Source organism: Nelumbo lutea, chromosome 6 (assembly GCF_056320005.1).
Source record: "Nelumbo lutea isolate HS-2025 chromosome 6, American lotus-T2T, whole genome shotgun sequence".
NCBI classification, from domain to species: domain Eukaryota; kingdom Viridiplantae; phylum Streptophyta; class Magnoliopsida; order Proteales; family Nelumbonaceae; genus Nelumbo; species Nelumbo lutea.
Genome location: NC_142689.1, coordinates 26,765,015 through 26,791,165, shown reverse-complemented (window position 1 = coordinate 26,791,165; position 26,151 = coordinate 26,765,015). Strand labels below are relative to the sequence as shown.

The 26,151-nt window shown below is 36.7% G+C and overlaps 1 protein-coding gene across 2 annotated transcripts; it reads left to right on the top strand.

Annotated features, from left to right (window-relative positions):
* The first annotated feature begins 452 nt into the window (after window positions 1–452).
* Window positions 453–26,151, top strand: EDR1 (Protein kinase superfamily protein). 2 transcript variants are annotated; one of them, XR_016100903.1, is made up of 13 exons: window positions 453–1,011; window positions 2,819–3,241; window positions 12,532–12,635; window positions 15,001–16,265; window positions 16,514–16,554; window positions 21,236–21,304; window positions 21,432–21,532; window positions 21,817–21,895; window positions 22,031–22,129; window positions 24,601–24,669; window positions 24,896–24,941; window positions 25,328–25,504; window positions 25,677–26,151. XR_016100903.1 is itself a non-coding variant. In XM_088950498.1 (13 exons), exons 1-13 carry the CDS (start codon window positions 610–612, stop codon window positions 25,837–25,839), a joined length of 3,042 nt encoding a protein of 1,013 aa, XP_088806624.1. In that variant the 5' UTR covers window positions 453–609; the 3' UTR covers window positions 25,840–26,151. The 2 variants fall into 2 exon arrangements, 1 of the variants encoding a protein (XP_088806624.1); XM_088950498.1 differs by having other exon boundaries at window positions 24,892–24,941.

Genomic DNA, 26,151 nt, shown 5'->3' with positions numbered 1-26,151 from the left:
TTTTGAGTCAATTAAAGTTTAGCCGACATTTGATTTGGGTGGAAAATTATTGATGTAAAACTCAATTGATGGGTTTAAAATTTTAGTGGATCATTTGAGATTTTTGATGTATTTATTGATGGAAAAGTCAAACGATGAGAATGTAGATGCGAGCCAAACGGTGGAGTTTTATGTCAATTCCCATTTATACCGAAAACAAACACGGCACGAAATAAAATGATGAGAAAAGAAAATAAAGATAGTTATCTAACTTAACGGCGAAGGCCTTGACGGCAAGGAGTATTTGTAGTAAAGTTAAAGATAAGGGGGTCTTATTCGGGGAGTTTGTAATTTACCGTAGAATAATTAATTTTTTTGGTCAAATAATTAAAAAGAATTTACGATAATACGTGAAAACGAAAATGAAAACGAGATAATATTGGATATAAATTGATTAAATTCGAAATTTCCACGAAACCCACAACCATAAAATAGTCCCATAAAATACACCACCTGAAGTTTTTCCCTCCGCTCTCTCACACTTTCTGACTCTGAAGAAGAGAACAGAGTTGAGGAGAGAAGACAACACAGAGAGAATAGAAAAGTAGAAGGACAATCACTACGGGAACGATGAAACACATTTTCAAGAAACTGCACTTCGGAAGCAATCACGATCCCAATCGGTCGAACGAAGTACCTCCCTCTTTATCATCTTCGTGTGCGTCCGATCATCGTACAAGTTCATCCAGCCAACCTCCGCCGAGTCCTTCCTCCTCCGCTTCGTCACCTACTCCGGCCACGACCGCCGTCGCTCCTTCAGTTATCGCCGCCGATCGGCCTGATTATTTTTCGTTCGAGGAGGAATTTCAAGTTCAGTTGGCCCTAGCGATCAGCGCTTCCAACTCCGAGTTCCGAGAGGATCCTGATAAAGATCAGATCCGTGCTGCGACACTATTGAGCTTGGGGCGTCTTCAGATTGACTCTGGGAGAGATGAGAGTCAAGCTACCGAGTCTTTGTCGCGTCGGTATTGGGTATGTTGCTTAAATTGGTCCTGGTTATTTTAGGTTTACGGTTATTTTGCTTTATTTCCGTGCTTTTTATTCATTTGATTTTCTCGAGCCTTGCATGTTACGAGTAATACTGCATGATCATGAATTCCTGGTTCCTTAGTTTATGATTGCATGTTTGGAAGTTATACTATTTGGTTTGAAATGGAAAATTCAGCGTTCCATGGTACTGATAATTAGGGTAAACCTACCAATACTGTGCGATGCTTGGGATGATCTTGTCGACTTGCGTGACATGTTAAATTATATGTCAAAGAAAGGAAGCCTGAATATGAAATGATGTACGCAATTGAAAAAAAAAATTGATTGACTAACAAAGTAAATGCAGAACAGCATAACCTACTAAAAGAGGTCATAATGGTCGTTATAGAAATCAAATCAAATTCCATCGTTTGTTTCAAAGTAAATGATTACAAGTGCTGGATGTACAATTCATTCGTGTGAATTCTCTAACTGAAGTATTTTAATTTGCCATTTGAAGCTCAAATGCTCAATAAATAATATGTGATACTAACAGATGTCCTAGCTATTGCATGCCATTGGTCGTACCACTACCACATGGCTTAAGAAATAGTATCTGCTACTAACAGATGTCCTAGATATAGTATACCTAGTAATTGTTAGCTGCGTTGTGTCATCAGATAAGTGGTCAGAAACAACAATATTATTCCCAATAATAGATTTTTTTTTTCAAAATAAATGAGAAAAAAACCAATTGCACGAACCTGCCTGGCGAACAATAGAAGCAATAAGGAATTGAAGCAAAATAGGGAAAAGGAAACATTGTTCAAGAAATAGAAGGAAAGATAAGTCATTTCCAGAAGAATATAAAATGAAAAGCGTAGAAGTACACATACAAATCTTTCAGATTTTCCAACAGAATTGATTCTTCCCTCTACATCTTTCTCTGCAATAAAAGGTGATAAAAATGACAAAAGCACCATTAAAATTCAGAAACACCTATAAATAAATGCAGATGGAGATGTGGGATAAAGAGATATAAATGTTTGTTGGAGATTTTCCCCTTATTTTGGAAGGGTTGCTTGTTTGATATCTCTTTGTTGGGTGTATAGATTTTAGAGAGGAGGACAAAAATTCAAAACCTGGATCAGAGGAGCAATGAATATAATGGTGTCAGATGCATAAGAATGGAATAAAATCAGAAAGCAGGAAAAATCAGAGACTTAGTGGTTTATCAGGCAGGGGACTTGAATTTGTCAGACAAGCAAGAAACTTGTAAACTCATAAAATTATGACAGATGGTTGAATGTAATGATACTGTATAGCTGCCTTTTTAAGTATCCCCATATTCTCCTGCATCATTTAAGAAGTTTATTTTTCACATCATATTAACAGGCACTGTGTGCTCATCTTTATGATCCCTCTTTCTCTCTCTTGCTTGCTCTCTACACACAGACCTATCTCTTTCTGTCTCTGTCTTTCTATCTACAGGCAAACTTAAACACAGTATGATCTATGAAGCTTTTTGCATCAAGTTGTTCTTTCTAAAAAACAAAAATAAAAAAGGTTCAGTTTTCTAGAGAGCTGGTTCAGCTGTTCCAAATTTGAAAATTACAAGGCCAAAGTAGTCAGTATCTAGATGTATTGAAAAAGTTGCAGTTGGCACGTGTTGGATGATAGTTCTAAGTCAATTTGGGCTTCATTCAACATCCTGTATGTTGTATATAGATACTTTGTATTTTTTAAATGGGGAAAAATACTTGATGTTCCAACTGTTCTTATTCTTATACTGGAATGGCTATTTCAACAGGATTACAATGTACTTGACTATGAGGAAAAAGTAGTGGATGGTTTCTATGACGTGTATGGGCTCTCCACTGAGCCTGCAAGCCAAGGAAAGATTCCTTCACTCACAGATCTTCAGAGAAACATTGGGGATCCTTCTTTTGAAGCTGTTATAGTCAACCGTGCAATTGATCCTGCCTTGGAGGAGTTGGAGCAAGTTGTCCAGTGCATTGCATCAGACTACTCTCCTTCTGAGGTTGGTCTTTTGGTGCAAAAGCTTGCCGACCTTGTTACAGACCACATGGGTGGGCCGGTAAGGGATGCTAATATCATGCTGGCAAGGTGGATGGAAAGAAATACAGAATTACGGGCTTCTCTTCATACAAATGTGTTGCCTATTGGGTCCTTGAATATTGGTCTATCACGACACAGGGCTCTGCTTTTCAAGGTGATGTATTTGCACAAACTTATTTTACCTTGATCTCCCAAAACTAGTGTCAGGGCTAGGGCCTTTTGTTGTCAATTTAGGCCTGCTAACTCAATTGGTGAGGGTATTTTCTTTTGTAAGACTTTTTCCCCTCCAAATGGAGTGTGTACAAGCTTTCATATTGGATGGCCTGCTATTTAAAACATTATAGATCTCTCATATGGTGTTTGGAGATGTTCATTTGAATCACATTGACTTCAATGACAGTGTTGGATCCCATAGTCCATGCTAAGAGGTTATATATTTTTTAATAAATTCTCCCCACTCACTTAAGTTTAGGCTCATCATTTGGCCTTTTGTTTATGCTTATAAAGAGCTTAGTTTCACAGTAGAAGGTACTTTTTGATACCTGAACATAAAGCCCATACACCCCCCCCCCCAATGGAAGGCTTTGCCTGAACATATAATTCTATTTTTTTAATATTTCCATGATTGCAGGTTTTTTTTTTGATAAATGAATGCAATTTTATTAATCAAATAAAGAGTGTACAGTCAGCCTAAGAGGAGGTACGAGGTGTTACATCCCCCTGGAACTGAACAATATGCAAATAAACATACAAGCCTGAATTATAATTATAAGGTAGCCCAAAACAGGTCTCCCCTTGATACCCCTTGTTTGGCCAGAGAATCAGTCATTGTATTTGCCGATCATTTCCAGGATTGCAGTTGAAGTTAACCAATGTAACTTTTCATTGATCTATAACTGATATCATCTGGTTTTTAGGGTTGCAACTTGGGTTGACAATTTGTTAAAATTTGAATGGGCGGTGCTTTGTAAATTCTTCAAAGTGGTTACCTGATTTGCACCCTTATTGGTATTTACTAAAACAAAGCTGGAATATTTTCTTGAGAGGAGTTCTCATTGACCAGACCAAGGCTTTTGAGGGCACTTTCTTTCGATAACAAAGGGAAAAATAACTCAGCCAAACAAGCTTTAAACATTAAAACGACAAACACAATACAGAACAAGTCTATTTATCAAAAGAAAAAAAAGTTTTTCATTTTGATACTTTGACTCAGGTACTTCAAGAGATGACCATACATCCAACCCAAATGACTCTCTAGTCATATCTTTAAACTCATTATGAGCCACTGACCAATCCAAAATCATTGAACCAGTATCAGCAACAATTCTCCTCTTGTCGCTGCTCTTATTTTCAGAAACTCTTTTATTCTGCTTTCTCTCCAAATGCACCAGCATATAGCAAAAGCAATCATGCTCCAGAAAAAAAATGTTTTCTTATTTCTGGAAATATTTGACTATTTTGAAAAGATCTTGCTTGGTAAGGCTGGATCATATCTTGCTTTACCAAGTAACCTTGCAAAAAAATCTCCATAACAAGTCAGGAACACCTCATGTACTAAAGAGATATAATACATTTTCTTCTTGACACATGCACATTCAGCATTCATATGCCAAACAAAAATCCCTGCACTTTACATGTTCCAAAGTGAGGCTGTTTGAAAATAAAAATCAAGAAGTAGAAACTTTTGTTGATCTAATAAAAGTTAGAACTGCACATTTCATTCTGACATGAAAAGAGTTTCAAGATGTGAAGATGGATGATTTGTTAAGGGGATGGCACATTATTGCTAGTGTGGCAATTTGAAGACACAGAAAGTGATCAACTGGCAACCTCCTGAGACTGGTATATTGAAATTTAACTTTGATGTGTACTTCTTGGGCAACCCAGGTGACTCTGGTATGGGTGCGGACGTGGGGTAGCAAGGGATGAAAGAAGCAGCATTTCTGAGCTTCTCAGGGGTGTGGGATTTGGCAATTCTCTGAGAGCAGAGATGATGGCTGTAATTCAAGGTCTCAAGCTGATTGCACAACACACTTGGGAGAAATATATTAGTAGAAGGGGACTTTCAAGCTGTTATCTCTTGGCTTACTTCAGATGAAGAATCTACTTGGAGATTTAGAGCTTTGCTTAGGGAAGCCAAATTGACCAGAGGCAGACTGAACTGCTTGTTCAGGTAGATCCCTAGATTGGCTAATACCATAGCTGAGCAGGAGTATCTGTACAAAGTTGTATTTGTGGATTACCAGGGCCTGGGGAACATTTGTTATGTTAAATCTGTGATATTATGAGTTATGTGTATGGTTATGGTCAGCTTTATGCTGTTTGTACTTCCCCCTGCTGTCTGGCCTGGACATGCTTGTGAGTTTCTTTTGATACAAATGTTTCAATAAACTATAAAAAAGGAGAGAAGCCAAGCAAATGCCTTCTCCCTTGGGGAAGAATGGGTTCCCCCATGCCCCTTTGCGGGTGAGGTGTGCATCCAAATCTATTTAGGACCCAATTTTGGAGAGGGGTGATAAAAGGCTGGCATCATGGAAGACAAATTACCTTTTAAAGGAGATAACTTAAAGTTATTATTTCTTAAAAGTGTCTTATTATCACTCACAACCTATTGTTTATTTCTCTTCCCAATTCCTTCAAGTGTAGCTGGGCTACTTGCAAAGACAACAAGAAATTTCTTATGGAAAGGCTGGATGGAAGAACCAAAGATTTATTTAGTGAATTGGATTATTGGAACAAGGTGTGGATATTGACAGAGGATGGAGGTTTGGGTACAAGGAAGCTGAAGGCAGTGAACACAGCCCTCCTAGGCAAGTGGTTCTGGAGGTTTAATAACCAAGATAGCAGCTTATGGAAGCAGGTGGTTGCAACAAAGTATAGGAGAAGAAATTTGGGCTGAAACCCTAGTGAGGTCAACTCCTTATATGCTGTGCACTATGGAAGGGAATTGGAAAATCATACCAAGAATTTATCAAAAGAATCAAATACAAAGTTGGGAATGGCTCCAAAGTACACTTCTGGACTGATATTTGATGTGATGGGAGACCTTTTATGTTCCCTCAACTTTATGCCATATCTCGGGAAACACATTGGTTTTGAAAAATTATGAAATCCTCAATGGTATGGTTATGTGGAACCCAACCTTCAGAAGACATCTTAATGATTGGGAAATGGCTTCCATGTTTAAATTGTTGCAGAAATTGCAGTTTATAATACCCTGTTCAAACCTTGAGGATAAGAGTGGATGCTGGAAGGGTTGGTGATTTTACAGCAAGGTCATTTTATAAGCAATTGATGGACACAACACCTACTAACTTTCTAGCCTCCAAAATATGGCACTTAGAAGTACCTTCTAAGATGGTCTTTCTAGTGTGGCTAGCTACTTTGAATAGATGCTTGACTAAAGACAATCTGTAAAGAAGGGGAATGAAGCCGAACAGCAGAAACTGTGTTGTGTGATACCGGTAGTGAATCAGTCAATCGCTTGTTCTTTCATACCAATTGTTTTGGGAAACTATGGTCTGGGGTGATGAATATTTTTGGTGTTGTGGGATGTTTCCTGAAGTCGGTTGAAGTCTTTCTTCATAGTTGGCAGCTTTAAGGGTTTGAGCAAAGAAGGTGCGGCAGTTTAGAAGGTAGCCCCTCTTGCTGTTTTTTGGGCATATGAACCAAAAGGAATGCTGAGTTATTTGATAATAAATGTGAAGCACTGGAGCTGAAGAGATGGTGGCAGGAAAGATACAGGGATTACTATACTCTTTTTTTTTTGAAGATAAAGGAGATACATCAAACAAGGAGGGTGATAAGATATCACCACACAACAGCCACAAGAAAAAGGCTACCTAACTTCAAATATCCAAATTACAGACTTGAAAACCATCCCCTCCCAGGACTTTTACCGGAAACAACAGAAAAACTTAAAACATACAAACAAAAACCGGAAAATTCCAACAGCTTTAACCCTCTATCAAACCTTGCACTACCAAAAGGACTTTCTTCTTTTCCAACCAGGATAAAGACAGTTTTGAAACATAACCTTGAAGGCAAAATAGAATTCTGCTGCAACTCTTAACCTCCCCCCTCATCAGCGGCCACTTCGCACCACCCCCATCATTCTTTGTCCACAATTCCTTCCTCTTCCCCTTCGCCTTCCTCCCAAGCTTCACCCCTTTCCCCAACTCTTGATTTGTTAAACTCTTCCCTTCTATTTTTTTTTTCAAATTGTTCAGTTGCTTTTCTCACCACTGCTTCCCCCCTCTCCAATAAAAAAAAGAAAGAATAAGCCAAGGGACTTTCGATTTCCATTTGTCTATCCACTAGTCTATCAATACCCACTCTCCCCTTCTCGGAGTTACCTTCCTTGGAGAACTCTTCAACTCCATTCCCCCCTAATTACCTTCCCCCCTCTCTCCTTTCCTCTTCTTCCTTAAACTGAGATTCCGTGACTACAATATTTTCCAACACTCCTGTTCTTTCACTCTTCTCCCCTCCCTCCACTGCCACCTTTTCTATGACCTCCTTCCTAGCTATATTCTCTTCACCTTCCTTCTCTTCTGTAAGCTTTAACCCATTCCTTTTCCCCTTCTCCCTTGGTGAGTCCTCAACTTTTTAATTGGATAGAACAGAACCTGAAATCTTGTTGGCCAAACCTAACTCCAGAGAGGTTGCCTTATCTCTATCTTTCAAAAAGGTTTGATCTCTGTAGAGATAGTTGTTAGTTGTTAATGTGTGTGTTGTCCCACTAGTATTTTTTTTATATATTTATTCCATGGTAGTTATGGTAATGAGGCTAGACATATTGCTTTTTATTTATTTCTGTTTCAGCAGGGGTATTTATGTAACTCCACTACAGTTAAGATGCAAACTATAAATACTAATCTGATGGGGTGGCAGAATCATTGAACCATACCCTTTCTTTCTCTCTTTCTTATTCTCTTCTCTCTTTTCTTCTGTTCACGAACTTCTTTTCTCTTCTTTTTCTACTGAATCTATGTCAGAAAACAATCAGTTTCTGGTCTAATTTATCCAAGTACCTCTAGCCTTGATTTTCGATCCCTTCCTTTTGTAAATTCTCTTGAATTTACAGCAAGGGCCGTCCCCAACAAGCCCTTCCTTAAGCCGATGAAAAACTTTGGTCACATGAACAAGCTGCCTGTTTCCCGAACCTTTTGATTTTCTCAACTCCCTTGTTTAAAGTGTGTCGTTAACAGGATTATCTGAGATTCCTTCGATCCTTCTCCTACCTAAATCCATCCTCAAATATTCCTGCTAAAACCGATTTTCTCAAAACTTCCTCCTCGCACACCTGATCGAATCCCACTACACTCATTTCTCCCCTGGAAATCAGGTCCAACTCCCCTGCTGTCAATCCCTCTTGAACTTACCTTACTCTTCGATGCATTGCCTAGAGCACTTACTCCATCCTCCTCAACCTTGGCTGGTTTGGAGGAAATAACTGTCGTTGAGACCCAAGAACTCTCCTCTACCGCAGCCTTACCTTGTGTAACACCATCCTCTGATTCCATCAAAAGCACATGAGATTTATACGGGATTGTATCTGGGCCTATTTCAACCTTTGAATCTCTTAGACAATTTGACGAGCTTAGCTCTTGAGTATGAACAAACCTTGTGGTCACCCACTCCCAAACCTCTTTCTTCAGGGATTACTATACTCATGGCTAGGGATTCATAATCTGTTCATAGGAAAACCATATAATTCCTAGTTTGCAAAGGAAAGTTTGTTCATATAAAGTGGGGAGAAACAGTTATGAATCTTTTATGTATATTTCCATCATAAAGTCCCTTTTTTGATCAGTCTCTTGGTGTAATGTGCCGATATATCTTTATTTTGATTCTGCAAATATATTTTCTATACCTTCTTAAAAAAAATTTGACAGTAAATGACCGATTAAACGTTCTTTCAACCTTCAAGCATCCCTTTGGTTTAGTGCTATATCCACTTCTTCCAGGAGCTTAAAAGGCTTAATTCATTCTTCCATTTCTCTATCAGCTTGTGATAGGTATCCATTCCCCAGAAAATGGCAAAGGGGAATTAAACCTTTCTCTATCAGTTTGATACTTCCACAAGTATCAGCTTGTGATAGGTATCCATTAAGATAACCTTTTCATGCTTTTTGCACCCATATCAGATACAACCAGTGTTTTAAAAGCAAAAGGTGCAAGGGCCATTTTGTGCCTGAGGCGCAAGGCGGGGCACGGGCCTTTTTTGAGGCAAGACGCACAATTTAAAAAAGTCAAAAAATTAAAGAAAATGCCAAAAATAAAAAATTATAAAACATAATGTTAATAAAAATATAAACTTAAAATTTAAAATAAATGTTTTAAAAAAACCTATTATCTAAAATTAAAATACATAAACATAATATGTAAAGCATATTCAAATGAGAGTTTAAAAATGAAATCAAACATATAAAACCCACAATCTCTTTTTTTTCAATTAAATCAAGTAGCTAATGTGACATATTACATTCCTAATTCTATGAGCCGCCTTTGTGCCACGCCCCTCGAGGCAAGCCCAAACAAGTCCATGTTAGGGTTTTAAATTCTGAGTTTTCACACAAAAAATAATGATTTTATAGTTTTAATTGCTTTTAAGACCCTATATTGTTTTTTTGTGTGAAAACTCCGTGGCACGGGGGTCCGGGGGTGGAGCCCCTGGCCCAGCCGCTAGACTCAGAAAAAGGAAAAAGCATCAAATTTTCAAAAGGCGCACGCCTGGGATAAGGCGCAAGGTGCACCAGGTGCACGCCTAGGCACACCAGGTGCATGCCTTTTGAATGGGCTGTGCCTAGGACCTGGGCGAGGCACTTACCCTAAAATGCGCCTCGCCTAGGTGCGCCTTTTAAATCACTGGATACAACACTGCTCAATGTTAGCTGGGCGGTGGGATTCTTTGCTGTTATGGGTGCTATTCCTAACAACTTCTTGTTGTACTTTTATCTTTTTAAGATTTAATAAAATTCTTTGAGTTGCTGATCGAAAAAATATCAGATACAACACTGATACACATGAACATTTTTAGAGTAAACCTTATGGCATGCATGCTTTAAAAACATGTGAATTTTATATTTTACAAGCACATTATCACTTACATTTGGAAAGTTTGTAGATTTTGTAACTTGTAAGTTAATCACTTTTTAGAAGAGATAATTATCGGGATTTGAATAGCAGTAAGGGAATGGATCTATGTGTAATTATATAACCATATAGTACTTGTAGCTTATCAAAGTGCTTGTTTATTCCTATGTACAATTTTCATTATCATTGATAATATTTAACAGTTACTAAAAAGGTCATTACCTAATGTTGACCCTAGCTACCTGGGGTCTTGGGAGGGGTGGACTGGATAGACCTAACCTTTGGCATTTTTATTTTCACAAAGTGGCTGCTCTTAGGCTTGAACCTATGTTCTCATGCTTGTCAGCCTGAGATTTTGCCATAACACCAGTAAATGGGACATCTGCAGCATTGAGATTTTAGAAATGATATTTATCTTAAAAACTAAATACATGGTAATGTTGTATTAAATGGATATATCTGTTTCATGGATGCCAAGAAATGGAGAGTTGCATCCTTATTTCCCATACTTGTGTCCCTATCCATATCCATATCTGGGCATCTTAAGTTATGCATATATCTTAAAATATTCTTTTTTATCTTTTCATTATTTTCAGATTTAAATAATGTTTTCTTATTTTTTAATCATCAAGGTAAATTTTATCGATACCATTAGAAATATACAATATAAATTACAGAGAAGTACGTTCAGGTGTTTCGATTGGAGCCGGCCAATGCTGCTCCCCTCACTGCATAAAGAAAAAAAAACACAGAGATCAGCCAGATTTAACCTTTACCCCAATGGTTATTCATCCCTTATCAGAAACTGCATACTAGCTCTCTCATGAGCTAGTGAAGAATTAGGAAACCGAGGTATCGAGGAGAACTTAGTGTTTTAAAAGCGCAAGGCGCAGGGGCCAATTTGTGCCCGAGGCGGCGAGGTGTGCCCCTTTTTGAAGCAAGGGGCAAAAATACAAAAGAAGCTAAAAAAATACCAAAAAATTCAAAAAAATATTAAACATAATATTAATAAAAAATATAAACTTAAACTTTAAAATAGATGTTTTAAAAAACCTACTATCTAAAATTAAAATACATAAACATAACATGTAAAACATATTCAAATTAAATCTTAAAAATAAAATCAAACATATAAAACATTTTCAAGCATGTAAAATCCACAATCTCTTTTTCTCCTCAATTGCATTACTTAAAGTAGCTAATGTGATGTAAAACATATTACATTCCTGATTCTATGAGCTGCCTTTGTGCCACGCTCCTCGAGGCAAGCCCTACCAAGTCCATGTTAGGGTCTTAAATTCTTAATTTTCACACAAAAAAATAATAATTTTATAATTTTAGTTGCCTTTTAAGAATATATTTTATTAAGATGAATGAATGAGAAACATTAGCAAATAGGGGGTTCGGGGTTGGAGCCCCCTAGCCCAGCCGCTAGGTTCAAAAAAAGCAAAAAAGCGTAAAATTTTCAAAAGTTGCATGCTTAGGCTAAGGTGCAACGCGCATCATGCACACACGTAGGCGCACCGGGCATGTGCCTTTTGAAACTGCTGCGCCTAGGACCTAGGCGAGGCACCTACTCTAAAATGTGCCTTGCCTGTGCACCTAGGCGCGCCTCAGGTGCACCTTTTAAATCACTGGGAGAACTCTGCTTCTAATATGTCACCCGAGTACTTGCTTCTCTGATTTGATTTCTAAGGTTCCACAGCCCCAGCCATTCCTCTTTCAACTAGCAAATTAAAGTCTTGAAATCTCCTACAATCAAACATGGAAAGCTAGATGATCTAGCCAAACTTAGCCCCTGAAGTACAGCTTGTAATTTTACTCATATAGATTTTCTTTCTCCAATTGACCCTGGAAGGGCCAAACTTATACCCCCATCATAGCCTCTAAAAGCACTGCCTATTGGTTGAAATAATGTTTGCATATTCAGAAGGGCAGATAACATAGCATCAAATAAAGCTGCAATTGGGCTTCAATTTATAGAAATAAGGTGGTTCTCAAAATAGTGGTGGGTAGTTGTATGTTTTCCAAATTGACCTTGTGATTCTACTTCCTTCTTTCTCTGATGCAAGCTTTTGTAAGCATCATTCATAAAAAACACCAAAGAAATTGTCCTAGATATTCCATTAAATCATGGAGTATGGAAATTTTCCTCCAAGTATTTAATATGAGTGTTCTTTTGCTTCTTTAGCTTCCACTGAAGATTTCCTCAAGTTTCTGTTGAACATTGTATTATTTGTTAGATTTTTTATAAGGTTTTGTTAGCATTTTAATTAAGTCCTTGCTGCTTGCAAAATTTGACTACTTGACTACTTGTTCTCTCATGTACCTTTTCTCTAATTGCAGGTATTAGCAGACAATGTTGGCATACCCTGTAGATTGGTTAAAGGAAGTCATTACACTGGCATTGATGATGATGCTGTAAACATTATAAAGTTGGAGAATGAAAGGTTACAACTTATAGTTTCCTTTCTTATCCTTTTTAGCTTGTGGATTCTTGGTCTGGTTTGCATCTTTATTTATTTTCTATTTTTCTGATGGAAAGTGTTCCTGGAGAAACAGTCATTCTTTTGTTTCAAAAACATTTAGTTTTATAAGTTCTTATTGTTGGATGTATATAAGTATGATTTCTTTTTACATTTAAATTGTAGTCAAGTTGACTTGAATTACAGATTTAGAGTTGTAATTGACTGGTTTTTATACGGAGCCATATGGGAATTGAGAGATCCTTTCTTCCATAGGTGATACAATTTCAGGGCCAAGTCAAGAGATTGAATGACAAGAATTGAATAGTGTGTATGTTGGTTTACCTCATTAAATATGTCCACTATTTTTGACCGTTTTAGTTGATAAAGCATCTCAAGCAAGGAAAAAGAAAGGCTAGTCTTGTCTTATTGGTAAAATTTTTTCAGTGAAATTACTGGTGGAAAAGACTCTTCTGTGAAATTACTCTGGATTCATCATGTCCAGAACTTCCAAACAAGATGGTTGGTTGTGCATTAGACTAGTGGGTCATTTAGTAAAGTAAGCTTGGGTTTATAGATGGAGAAATTGTATTGAAATACTAGATTCCATAAACTCCTCTCTCTCTCTCTATCCTCTCCCTCTCCCCAACCGGGTTTGCTAGTTGGTCATTCAGTGAACTTCCCTAAATGACCCAAGAATCTTCCGTGTGGCAACTTAGTTTAGGGCTTGAAAGGAGTCCCTATACTTCTGGCCCCATCCTTTATTAATGGAAAAATTTTTGACCCAAAGTTCTTTGCCAAGTGCTCAAAATAAAAAAATTTTCTTAACTTTTATATGAAAAATTAAAACTTGGATGGAATTACAGTCGCTTACATCAGTTACATCACTCCCTCAAATAGTTCCCTTCTATTTACCTCTCGCTTAGCTAGTGCATTTGCTAATCTATTTTCTTAATCATCATCATCTAAGCCTGGTCTTAACTAAACGGGGTTGGCTGCATTGAATCCTGTTTTTCCATTCCGTTCTGTTTGGTGCGATATCCGTTGTTAAATTATGGCGCTTAAATAATTTCTTTCACTTCCACCCAAGTCCTTTTCAATCTGCCCCTAGTTTTCTAGCTCCTTCAACTTGTAACAGATCATGTTTTCTAACAGGATTTTGCTATCACCCTAGTTATTTTTTTCCAACCTCTTTGCTACCACAATAGAGATTTTGAACATGCTATCTCCCTAGTAATGGGTCATACTATTGGCACTATAGTCCATTTATTGATTTCAACCAAGATGAACCCAAATGTATGGTAATTTTGTGCTTTGATACTTGTTGCTTTCCAGTGTATGGTAAATTACAGATCCATAACAAATTGTATTATTTTACATTCACAGGGATTATATATTTATATGTTACTAGTGATTATTGTGTGCGTTAATATGGTCATTCAAATGTAGGCTTTACAGCATAACATAAAAGTGAACATTTTCATGAAATATTATCTTTGTTATTATTGTGTGTTAATATGGACTACTAATGGTCTAGCAAATGGGCTGGCTAAGCAAGGGGTAACATGGAATTCTATGTACTTGGGAGTTGGGAGTTATAGAACAGGAGGGGTGTTGTACTTGATAATTATTCTGCATGGTTGGTTAGTTGAGGTTGACCACCCTATGCCTTTATGTACACTCTTTTTAATTTATAACATTCGTCATTGTTATTGTTACTGATAAAAAAAAATCCTACTCATAATGATCGATATTCAGTATTTGGTTTCCTTCGTCAAAAGGCCATAAGATAATGAATTGTGACTGAATACCATTTATTGTTCACTAGTTCAGTGGCATGTACAAAATGCATGTGCATGTGGAGAGAGGAAAATAAATGGGCTAAAGTTTTTGATAGTCATCTTTATTTGAGGCTGAGGCGAGTTTTGGCATTGTATAGTAAAGATTATAGTGTAGTATATTTCTCTTCAAGGATACAATTGTGGTGCTATTAATCTCTATGGTTATCAATCTGGTTCCTTTGGTAATGAATCATTTTCCTCATGAGGCAAGATTCCATGCAAGAGAAAATTCTTGTCCTCGTTCAATGTATTTGCTAAGAACTGTGCCCTGTACATACATTTTAGATCTTGTTTGCTTGAGCTCATTCTTGTGGAGTATTTAGCCTTGTTTCCTTTTCTGCTATTGTTTTTAAATCATTGAGCTCAATCGTGTGGAGTATTTAGCCTTGTTTCCCTTTTCAGTTAACGAAAGAAAAAGGAACCTCGTAATTTTCTATTACTTTTAAATTTCTCTTAGTTATTGTTAGCCCTTAAATTAGTGGATCTAATATTTATTCTTCTGTATCCAGGGAGTTTTTAGTTGACCTCATGGGAGCCCCTGGAACACTTATTCCAGCTGATATTCTGAGTGTGAAAGATGCTTCCTTTAACTCATATACTCCAAGACCAAGTGAAACCCCAACTTTTCGTCCAGTTAATGATTTGGGAGTTGAGTACTCAAGACCAGAGCCATCACGTGGTGACTATAAAGATGGTAATAGGAAATCTGTTGCTGAGAATAATATAACAGTAGGTAGTAAACCAAGTCTGCAAGAAACAGTAGCAATACCTTCTTTCTCAGGTGCAAGTAGTGGAGTTCTGCCTACCAAATTTGGGAACAATTCTGCTGGAACATCCAAGAGTGTGATTCCTGATAGACAATCACATTATGCTTCATCTTCTACAGGTGCAACTTCTTCCCAGAACAAAGGAGCTCGTGGTGGCCTTGTTCTTGGTGATAATATGAAGGATCATCTTAATGTAATGCCATATTCTCAAGATACCATTGAAGACTCAAGAAATCTGTTTGCAGATCTTAATCCATTTCAAATAATTGGATCTCACAAGATTTCTGCTCAGAACAAACCTGCAGAAAATAAAGTTAATGACTACCAGAAAAGGAGAGAAAACTTTGCCTCAGGTCCTGGAAGACCACCTTTGCCGTTGATGTGGAAGAATCGTTCTGCATGCAATGAGGTTCCCAGGGCAAAGCAGTATGAGTTTGTGGAAGAATTATTTCCAAGGAACAATCAAGAAGCTAAAGATTATAGTGCATCGTCATTAGCTTCATCCAGCTCTGCTACTTTGGAAAAGGTCCGACCTAATATCCCTAAAATGAATGTTTCTGGGGTCTCTGGAGTTTCTTGTTCTGCCAGTACAAGCAATATTGGTGAGGCTTCTTCCAGCAATGATAATTCCCAGTTGGCATTAAGCTCAAATAAATATAATAGGCTACACTCTGAAGAAGGTGGCAATCAAGCAGATAGGCCATTGACATCAATTCAATCTCCAGAGAAAAATAATAAGAAAGAGTATGATCACAGAGATGGGGAGGCTTTGCAAACTCAGGTAAATGGAACAGATGAAAACAGAAAAGATGGTATTGGCAAGCATGATCCTAGAAAGTGTATTCATGATCGATTTTTGGGTAGCACTAATCTAAAATTGAAGGATCCAGATAGTTCAAGCTCACTGTTTGATGCCCACCCAAGTAGGTTGGATCCAATGCTAGATGATGTAGCAGAGTGGGAAATTCCATGGGAAGATCTTGTCATTGGTGAAAGGATTGGACTAGGTAAGAACGAGGAAAAAAAAAGTTGGATGGCCTGTTTTGGGTCTGGATATGAACATATGGCAAAATTTGTCTTTATCTTCTATCCCTTTTAAGTTTTTTACTTTCATAATTTTCTCTATGAAGAAATAGTATTCTCTTCTGCCAGAGATGAAATCATGGATTCATCTTTCTCTATGTTTGTAAATGCATATGTTCATGTGCATGCACTTTTTTGGTGTGTTGATTAATTGTTCTTGTCTTGTGAATAGGTTCATACGGGGAAGTGTATCATGCTGATTGGAATGGCACAGTAAGTTCCCCCGTCCCTCCCCTGATAATAAGAACAATCTATTACATTTTTTTTAGATGTTCCTATTGATGTTCTTCCCCTTCCCTACCCCCACCCAATAACTTATTCTTGATTTTCTGATGAGGGAATACAGACTAGGTAATATAGGAGATAAAAGGCCCACATTTTTTTTTCCTTTTTTTGTAAAACAATAGTTTTGCTTAAATTTCTTCTCTTTTTTTGTTTGAAGTGGGTTCTCTTTACAAACATCTATTTAGGAGCTGCATCACATTCTATGCAAAGCAGAAATGTGGGCAAAAAGTCATGGTTTATTTATTTGTAGGAGTTCTATCTACCTTCAAAGGCATAAGAAGCAGCTGCTCTAAGTTGCATCAAAACTAGGACTGTCTAGTGAATATTATTAATGGAGTGAGGTAATGACTAGTTTCTTTGCCTCCCTAGTCCCTATATGATGCATCAACTAGTCGTTGTCTAGGATTTCATTAGTTGAACACAAAAAAAGATGTGCTCCGTTGAAGATTATGATGGAATCTCATATAATCTATGTATTAAATAAGATTGTGTGATGGGAGAGATATGAGAAAGAACTTTTAGCATAGGCATCCCTGTTTTGCAATCATAAAGACAAGGCCTGATAGGCTGAGAGAGATGACATTTGATCTGCAGAAAGAGGAGGTGGGGGTGGGGCAAGGGACTAGGGTTGCAATTATTTATGAAGAAAAAGGGACTAGGGGTGCAACTGAACTAAGGCAAGCCGAACTTCAGCATGTCTTGGCTTGGTTCTACTAAAATACTCTATAATTCAAATCCCAGTTCAAGTTCGTTTCGAATTCTATTTCCTGTTTGAGTTTGGTTCGATTAAATATTCGACAAGATCAAGTTCAGTTTAAAAATTTGAAAAGCAAATTAAGCTTGAATTCAAGCCTAAATTTGACATATCAACCGTGCTTTTTCACATTTCAAATAAAGGAGATATCAATAAAAATATCAATTATTCTAACACAAAACCTGCATGAATTGAACTAGAACTGAACATCAAGTTGGTAATATGTGTACTTGAACTAGAAAATAACGATAACTTTAAACACAAAATCTGTATGATATCAGTCCTGCCTTCAAGTGCAACATGTTTTGCTTTTTAATTTTTGATAAAAATGACACTGTATATTCTAATATTATATGTTATATAAATTGTTTAATATATGTTATATAATATGTGTAATTGTATAGTGTAAAAATATCTATATATATAATAAATGTTTTTAGAGTATTTTATTGGTTGAATTCTAGTTTGAAGAACTAATAGAACTTACCCTGAGGTTTGAACTTGATTAGCATCAATCTTGAATCGATTCTAATCAAATGCGAGCTCGAACTGTTTGATTAAAGCTCGATTCGATTTTACCCCTACTAGGGACTGTCTAAAGTGGTCTCTTGTTTATGCTAGCTTCTCTGCAACAACATACCAAAAACCTGAAAGAATTTCCGCAACCCTCAACCATGTACCAAAGAGATTCTGGTGCAGGACAGGACCTTTGACTTTGAGGTGATGAGGTTTCTTGCATTTTGTACTTAGAAGAATTGGTTCAACTAGAATTACTCAACAAGTGTTATTGGCATTGTACTTAGGAGTGGAAAAATAACCTATCCTTGCCTTAGGGTTTCTGTGAATCATTGCTATATAAAAAGTATCCTACCTTCTAAGAGGGTTGAAGAAATCTTGCTCAGTAAACAAGCATTTTTTTCTCCATTACCTTGTGGAAATGATTGTGGTGCATAGTATTTAAATTTAGTTGTTAGTTGTTACTTCATGAGCAAATCTAGAAGAGTAGGTGGACAATTCCAGCCTAGAAAGAGGAGATGCTTGGCATCATATTTGATAAATTAATGAAAGATGTGAATCAGTCCTCTAAAACTGATGTAAACTTGGAAAAATTAGAGAGAAAAAAAGGAAGAAAAGAAGAGAACAGCAGTACAAGAGAAAGAAGATGGAGAAAAGAGGAGGAGGAAGAAGAAGAAGAGTTCGAATATCTCTTCCCTCCCTTCTCTAATCCTTTTACTAAACTTCAACATTGACATAATTATAAGTATACCCTTGAGTGGGCGGCAGCCAGCTAGGCATTAACATAACATAAGAAGAACTAGCAAAAAGAAATAACAGACCCATTAAGATAGGCCCAATAGCTAACAGATAAATAAAAACATACTACAAGAAAAGATATTAGGGCCCATTCGGCCCAGTCTCTTTACAATGAAATATCTCAGTTACCAATAAAAAGGGTAAAAGACTTGAGCATACCCTGAGTTTTCATAAATTGACTTAAACATACCCCAAGGTTCTAAAATAGACTTAAATATACCTTGTTGACTGACCCCACTGGGCTAAAAGATACCCTTTATCAGTGAAACGTGACATGCAAATTCATTTAAAATTTTTAAAATCCTATTTTTCCCTTACCCTCCATTCTTGGATTATATGGATGCCAGAAAATCCTATGTTGCTGATCAGAAAGAAAAGAAACATTTTCCTAATTAACCACGTTTTTTTTTATCTCACGATTCACTTATTTGTCAAGCAGCATGATTGGAAACGTTATTCCTTTTCCTCAGAAAAAAATAAAGTATAATCTCTGAGTGCAACTCAAAAAACCTTATCCCAACTCTCAGGGTACATAGGTTTCATGAATGCTCAAATTATCTCTTACTTAGTACTATGACGACCTGTTTTCTTTTTTATAAAAAAGGAACAAATGGTTTTGTTTCTTCTAATAATAAGACAAAATCTGCTGCTCAAATAATAAGATGAAATCTTCCTGCAGTCACAAAATCCAAGAATGAGGTGATGAGTTTAGACTTTAGACACTGAAAGGAAGAAGTGAGAGCCGGGATGAGAGAGAGAGAAGGGGGGTCCAAGTGTGATCATGATGAGGCAGTGTAGATAGTGTCTTCCATTTGGTTCTTTTTTGAAAATGTGAAAGAAAACAAAGGGTAAAAGAGTTACAAGGTATGTTTAAGTTCATTTTAAAAACTCAAGGTATGTTTAAGTCTTTTACCAAAAAAAATATTTGCAAACTCAGGGTATGTTTAAGTTCATTAATTATTGTGATAATTAATGAATTAATGAATTGTGTTATTGATAAAAAAAAAATCCTCTTTAGCAAGGAGATCACAGTCACTTTGCTGTTGTTTCATTTACTGATGAGACGATGAAAAATGATCTTGTACATCACAGGCAACTCATTTTCTTACAACCAAACAAACAACAATAAAATTAGAATTTGACATGAGAAGAGAAGATCTGCTTTTCCACACAAACAACTATATAATAAAAGGTCAAAATAACTAAAATACCTTCATGGGCAGTGTTTTTGCTGTTTTAGTAGTATGTATTTTCCAAGATGGACTGGGTTATTCTCCATAGACTGACATATAGTGGAGACATTGGCTAAGTTGGGATTTATGTGCTGCAGAGGGACATATTCCTGTAAATGAGAAGGGATTATCCCTATATGGGATATAAATCTGTCTCTATTCTATTCAATTGTGTTGCAGAGGGGCATACTCCTGATGTATTGACATCTTTCCTTGACACTGACAGGCAATTAACTATGGACCTTGTCTTGGAATTGTAGAAGTAGATCAATTGATAAAGTTGTTTGATTTTCTTTGACAGAATATTGGATATCCTCCTTTGAACTATTGCATTAGTGTTTCCATCTAGGGATGCCAATGGCACAGGTTGATCAGGGATACCTCACCCCTCCCCTGTTGAGAGAGGTTTAGTACGCTCCTAATTGGACTAGACTCTGGTTTCGGTTGGAGTGTCAAGTCATAACGGGTTTAGGTTATGATATATCTTTGCCCTTGTTTTACTTTGTCATATATATTTCAAGCACTTTTACTTTCTTTCCTATTACTTCTTTTTATATATATATTATCATGTCTCATCTCTTGTCTTGCCCCACCTTGCCCTGTCTTTATAAATCATAACATGTTGGCCCAGTCAATTCATATGATGGGTGGGTTTGGGTTGGGTATAGTCTCGTTAGGTTGCGTCCAGTTTAGGTTAACTCGTTGACATATCCCCATTTCCTTCTTCTCTGGTTTCTCAGATGTAAATCCCTTTATTTTCCCTTTGTTGGCACCAGTGTCTGTGGTTATTTTTTTTTGTATGGTGCTGCTTTGGTTGGCTTTCTGTATACAGTCTTGCAAATAGAGGTTTTGCCTCTTTTCTTTTTCAATAGAATCTTCACTTATCAGGAGAAGAAGGAATCAAGAAGTTTTCTATTTGCCACATGTTTTGTTTTTATTCAGAAATCCAATCTTTCTATGGGATTGGTTGTGGTGATGCTATGGCATGTCTTCCTTTGACATGGCAATAATTCAAGAGATTTTCTAGTGATCTCTAAGGATCTTCTATTATGGTTCACTTGAATTATACCAATAACTGGAGAATTTTCAAATTATACGACATGGAAATGTTTAGAACAATATAGAGTATTATGAAATGAAGCAGTTCATTTTTTTTATGGTTTACTTCTCATTTTCCAAGTTCAATAGTGAATGTTTCTGTTTGTCTAATAACTCTGGGAGATATTTTAGTGATTAACTCTTTATAACTGTTCTAAACCAATCGAAGTAATATACTATATGGTTCTGGTTATCTATTGTTTAACCACAGGAGGTAGCTGTGAAGAAGTTTTTAGACCAGGATTTCTCAGGCGATGCTTTGGATGAATTCAGAAGTGAAGTAAGTGACAAGTTATCCTTTCATGTCTGCATTCTTTAGGCGATCAAATTGGAACCTATTGCTGGAGCTCTTTCCTTGATCAACAATTATTAACCAAGCAATCTGGTGTTTTGCTTTTAAATGTCAGGTACGAATCATGCGCAGGTTACGCCATCCAAATGTTGTTCTTTTCATGGGTGCTGTGACTCGCCCACCTAATCTCTCTATTGTCACCGAGTTTCTTCCTAGGTATGTTTTGATGCTTCCTTTTTCCCTCTGGTTACTTACCTTCAAATTTGGACCACTGTCTTGCAGAAGAAAAAAAGAAAGCATTGTTGTGATTGTCTGTAGCTTGAACTAGGCTGATTGTACTCTTCCTTACTCTTTTTTAAAATTATTTGTTACTACTTCAATGCATGTCCTATTTGGTCATGGGTTATAATTGTTGGCTTTTAGGCAATATTGTTATACATTTTCTTTAGTTTTTCAGAAGTTTGTGAGGTGTTCTCTTTTAAACTATTCTGATTTTCCAGGGGAAGCTTATACCGTATTCTTCATCGTCCTAATTGTCAAATTGACGAGAAGCGCAGAATAAAAATGGCTCTTGATGTGGTATGAAATAATCAAACATGTATACCCTACCTTTGATCAATTTTTTTCTTTGTAATTTTTAATTGTTTATGGCTTTATTTGCTATTAATTTGTTCTTTAATTCTTCTAACTTAAGGAACTTTCAATGTTGTGCAGGCTAAGGGTATGAATTGCTTGCACACTAGCACACCAACAATTGTCCACCGTGATCTGAAGTCACCAAATTTATTGGTTGATAAGAATTGGAATGTAAAGGTAGGAAGTTTTTGTAGTATTCTGTGTATTCTTTTATTTTTAGTGTTTACCAGCTTATGCAAAGGTCCATATGATGAGTAGCAACACATTTAATTTGGAAGGAACAGTGGTTATTCCAATGTTGAACTCTATTCAGTTTGTCCAGTGAGGTCAACTTGGATTTGCTAAAACGCTGTCTAGGTTGTTAAAATTGTGAACATATAATGTTCTAATAAATCTATTTCCCTAGATATAATGCAAAGTGCTTTTTCATTTTTGTTTTTCACCTTCTAAAGATATTTTGGCTTATGGTACATTCATCAATTTTTCTGTAATTTAAACGTTATTATTATATATTAATTCTTATTGTTTCTTTTTTGATCAGCAACAAGAAAGAAGATTTCATTTGTTAATTTACTATCTATTGTGCATTAATTCTTATTTTATGGTTCTGCAAACCGTATCATGCATATTTTGTCCTTATGCATGAATTATTTGTAACTACATTAGTAATTTAGTTTTAAAAAGTGCAAAAGTTGCTATTTTAGAAAAATTGCATATGGAAATTCAAATCCTTTATGTGATACATGCATTTCATAGTTCAAATAGGTTGTTTCTTGACTTATTCTTTTATTTTTTGACTAGACAACCACTTTTTGTATGCATCCCTGGTCAATTATGTTATGGGCTGGCCTTTGTGCATCATCTTCCGAGGAATAGGATGGTGACGCATTTAATGAGAATCTACTGGATTCTTTAGGATCCAACGCAATTGTTAATGAAGTGCTTCTGCTTTGTTAGTTTGGCTTTGTATTGTGTTCTGGCAATATTTTTCATCATAAATACTTTTTTCTTCTTGATTAAAAAAGTACTTACTGTATCATGTCAAAATTATATACCAAGAAACAAGAGTTGAACCCTTGTCATTCATTTCAAAGGTAGCACCTTAACCATCTAGCCGCCACTAATATTTGAGTTATGAATTGCACAATTTATTATCTATATTTGTTTTGCAACTCATGGTCGAACTGTTTGACCCATGACCTGGCAAGAATTTTCCAGTTTTGTGTCTGGCCTGAGTCTTAAAACACTGTGTACTATAGTTGGGATAATGCTTGGATGATGATGATGCAGGATATACTTTGACATATGCATGCATAATTGATAAGAAAAGGATGGGTTTATTTTATGGATAAATAAGAAAAGATGGTTTTATGTGCATACATATCTACATATGCATTTATGCAGTGTTTATGCCTATCTGTCTGCACATATGTATCTCATTGGGAAAATAAAACATTGTATGTTATCATAATCTGTGCAAGGTGATTAGGTGACTCCTGGAACTGACTAGGCAATCTGGTATGAGAAACTTCAAAAAAAAAGTTGCAGTTTTGATAATAGGTACATATGCTTGTCAAAAAATTTTAATGATAACCTAGAATCTACATTTAGGTGAAAATAAAAGCCTGGCAGTAAGGTGCCAACCAGCTGGTTGGTAAGGTCTCCTGCTGGTTGTAGCGGAGACTTGGGATCAAATCCTGCCTGCACCTGGGTTGGGGGATGGGCTAACCCCCCGTTGTGTAGCCCTTCAAAAGAAATAAAAGAATCCTGGCACATTTAATGAGACATGTGTAAGAGGTGTCAAGAATTTTTCAATGTTATATATGGTCTGTAATCACCTTTATACCTCTCCCTCTTCTAGTCCCTTCTTTTTTTATTACTTCTCTGTTGGCTATAATCCCATTCTAAATCTCTTACTATTGTTCTTACAAAACAGTTCAATAATAATGAGTAATTTAGTTTACGGGGAAGCCAAGTTAAACAAGAAAATGAAATAGGAAGTAGAAGAGGTAGGGCATATATATATATATATATTAATTTTGAGAGTTGGAGGAGTATTAGAGTGACCCTTAACAGTTCTGTTCAAGTTTTTTTTTTTTTTGGGGGGGGGGGGGGAGGGACCAAGGACCCATTTTACTACATTTCTAACCCAGCCTCCACTTACTAGTTATATAAATGACAGTTTTAACATAAGTTGGGGGGGGGGGGGGCAAGGTAGTCTAGAAAATTTGCATAGTCCTGAGGATAAATGAATGGAACCAATATTGGATGCACCAGGGTCCTGTCCTCCTGTTGAGTATTTTTCTTGTTGAACTTTCTTTGATATATAGATGGGGGTTAGGAACTCCATAGTAATCACCCCCAGAGGCTTCATTTCATCTCATGTTGTCTCCATTTTCCTCATTTTCAAATGCAGGGATTTTTCGTAGTATTCAAAATTTTCCTTATATAGTTCATTTGTCATAATAGTGCATCATCCTTTTTTTCCCTTTTTAGAAATCTTAGTAAATGAAACTAAACTGTGGTTGCAACCTTGCAGGCAGTGCCTAGGTAGCCTAGTAAATCCCTGGCTTTTATCACTAAATTTTGTGGGTCTCTGTTATTGCCTCTTTTCTGCTTTATCTGACCCGAAGTTGCAAACAATGCAGGTAAGTGATTTTGGGCTGTCACGCTTGAAGCATAATACATTTTTGTCATCCAAATCCACTGCTGGAACGGTGAGAACAAAGATATCCTTCTATAACTCTGTGTATAATAGTGTTAAAATATAAGATATTTTTGTCATCCAAATTCACTGCTGTATCTTCAAGAATCATAAACCAATTTGCAGAGATGGCTATCATTTTCATTACACAGATGTGCTCACTTATGAGTGACAAGATATTTCCCAGTCATCTTGACATTTCTCCTTCTGATAAGTGTTTTTTTTAATACTTTAGCCAGAATGGATGGCACCAGAAGTACTCCGCAATGAACCATCCAATGAGAAGTGAGTTAATTTACTGAAACTCTTCTGTTTTTCTTTTTTTTTTTTTCTGTAGTGTAACACAACTCTGGTGTAATATATTTCTTTGACTGCTAGTTGTTTCTCTTTTTCTTTTTATATTTCTTTGCTTAGCTTTGCCTGCTTGTTACCTTTCTGTTTCATACTTCTCAACCATACCACATACCAATTGCACTTGACCCGGTCAAGATAGAGTTCTGAGGTGGCAGGATACCTTGTGTGTGAAGGGGAAAGGGGGGGGGGGAGTCACTAGAGCACAAAAATACATGTACAAAATACAAAATCAGCAGAGGACAAAAATACAATCAATCTTTCAATTGGCAGCCCAAACTGCTTATTCATTATGGTGTCCTGTATGTTTACCTGTGCAGGTGTGATGTCTATAGCTTTGGAGTCATTTTGTGGGAGCTTGCAACATTGAGAATGCCTTGGAGTGGGATGAACCCAATGCAGGTGGTGGGTGCAGTTGGGTTCCAGAACCGCCGGCTTGACATCCCAAAAGAAGTTGATCCCTTGGTTGCTAGAATAATTTGGGAATGTTGGCAGACGTAAGATTGAAAATCCCTCACTCTACACGCACATGCGCACACACAAAAAAAATGCACTACTACACACAAGCTTACAAAAAAAAGGCTGCTTAGCACAGAATCTAACTTTCTGCGTTTAAAAGAATGAATTTTCTATCTTGAATTTGGTGCTAAGGATTCTATTCTTTTCCAGTGAGCCAAACTTGCGCCCCTCATTTGCACAGCTCACATCAGCTCTCAAGTCCTTGCAGCAGCTTGTCGTCCCTTCCCCTCCAGACCAGCAAAGTGCTCCTTTGCCCCAGGAGATTTCAGTAAATTCAACATCATTAAGTAGCGTTTCAGCTTCTCAAATGTGAATATAAATGAAAATAAGCTGTTGCTTTTTTGTATGGTGAGGGTAAATAACTGGAAAAAAATATTTTGGCTTTGGTTTGGTGTTGGGTCAATTATATCATTGTATGTATTTGCTGCTGCTGCATCTAAAGACCGCAGTAGCAATTTTTGTACAGGGAATCAGGAATGCCCATTGTTCCATTCCGGGAAGACAAACTGTGGTCTATATGTCTATATGCCTATATGCTTTGTAGAGAGGAAAAGTCATCAAACATTCATACTTATAATCCCATGGTGTAATTTCAATACAAAGTTCCGTTTGCAGTTTCATGTAA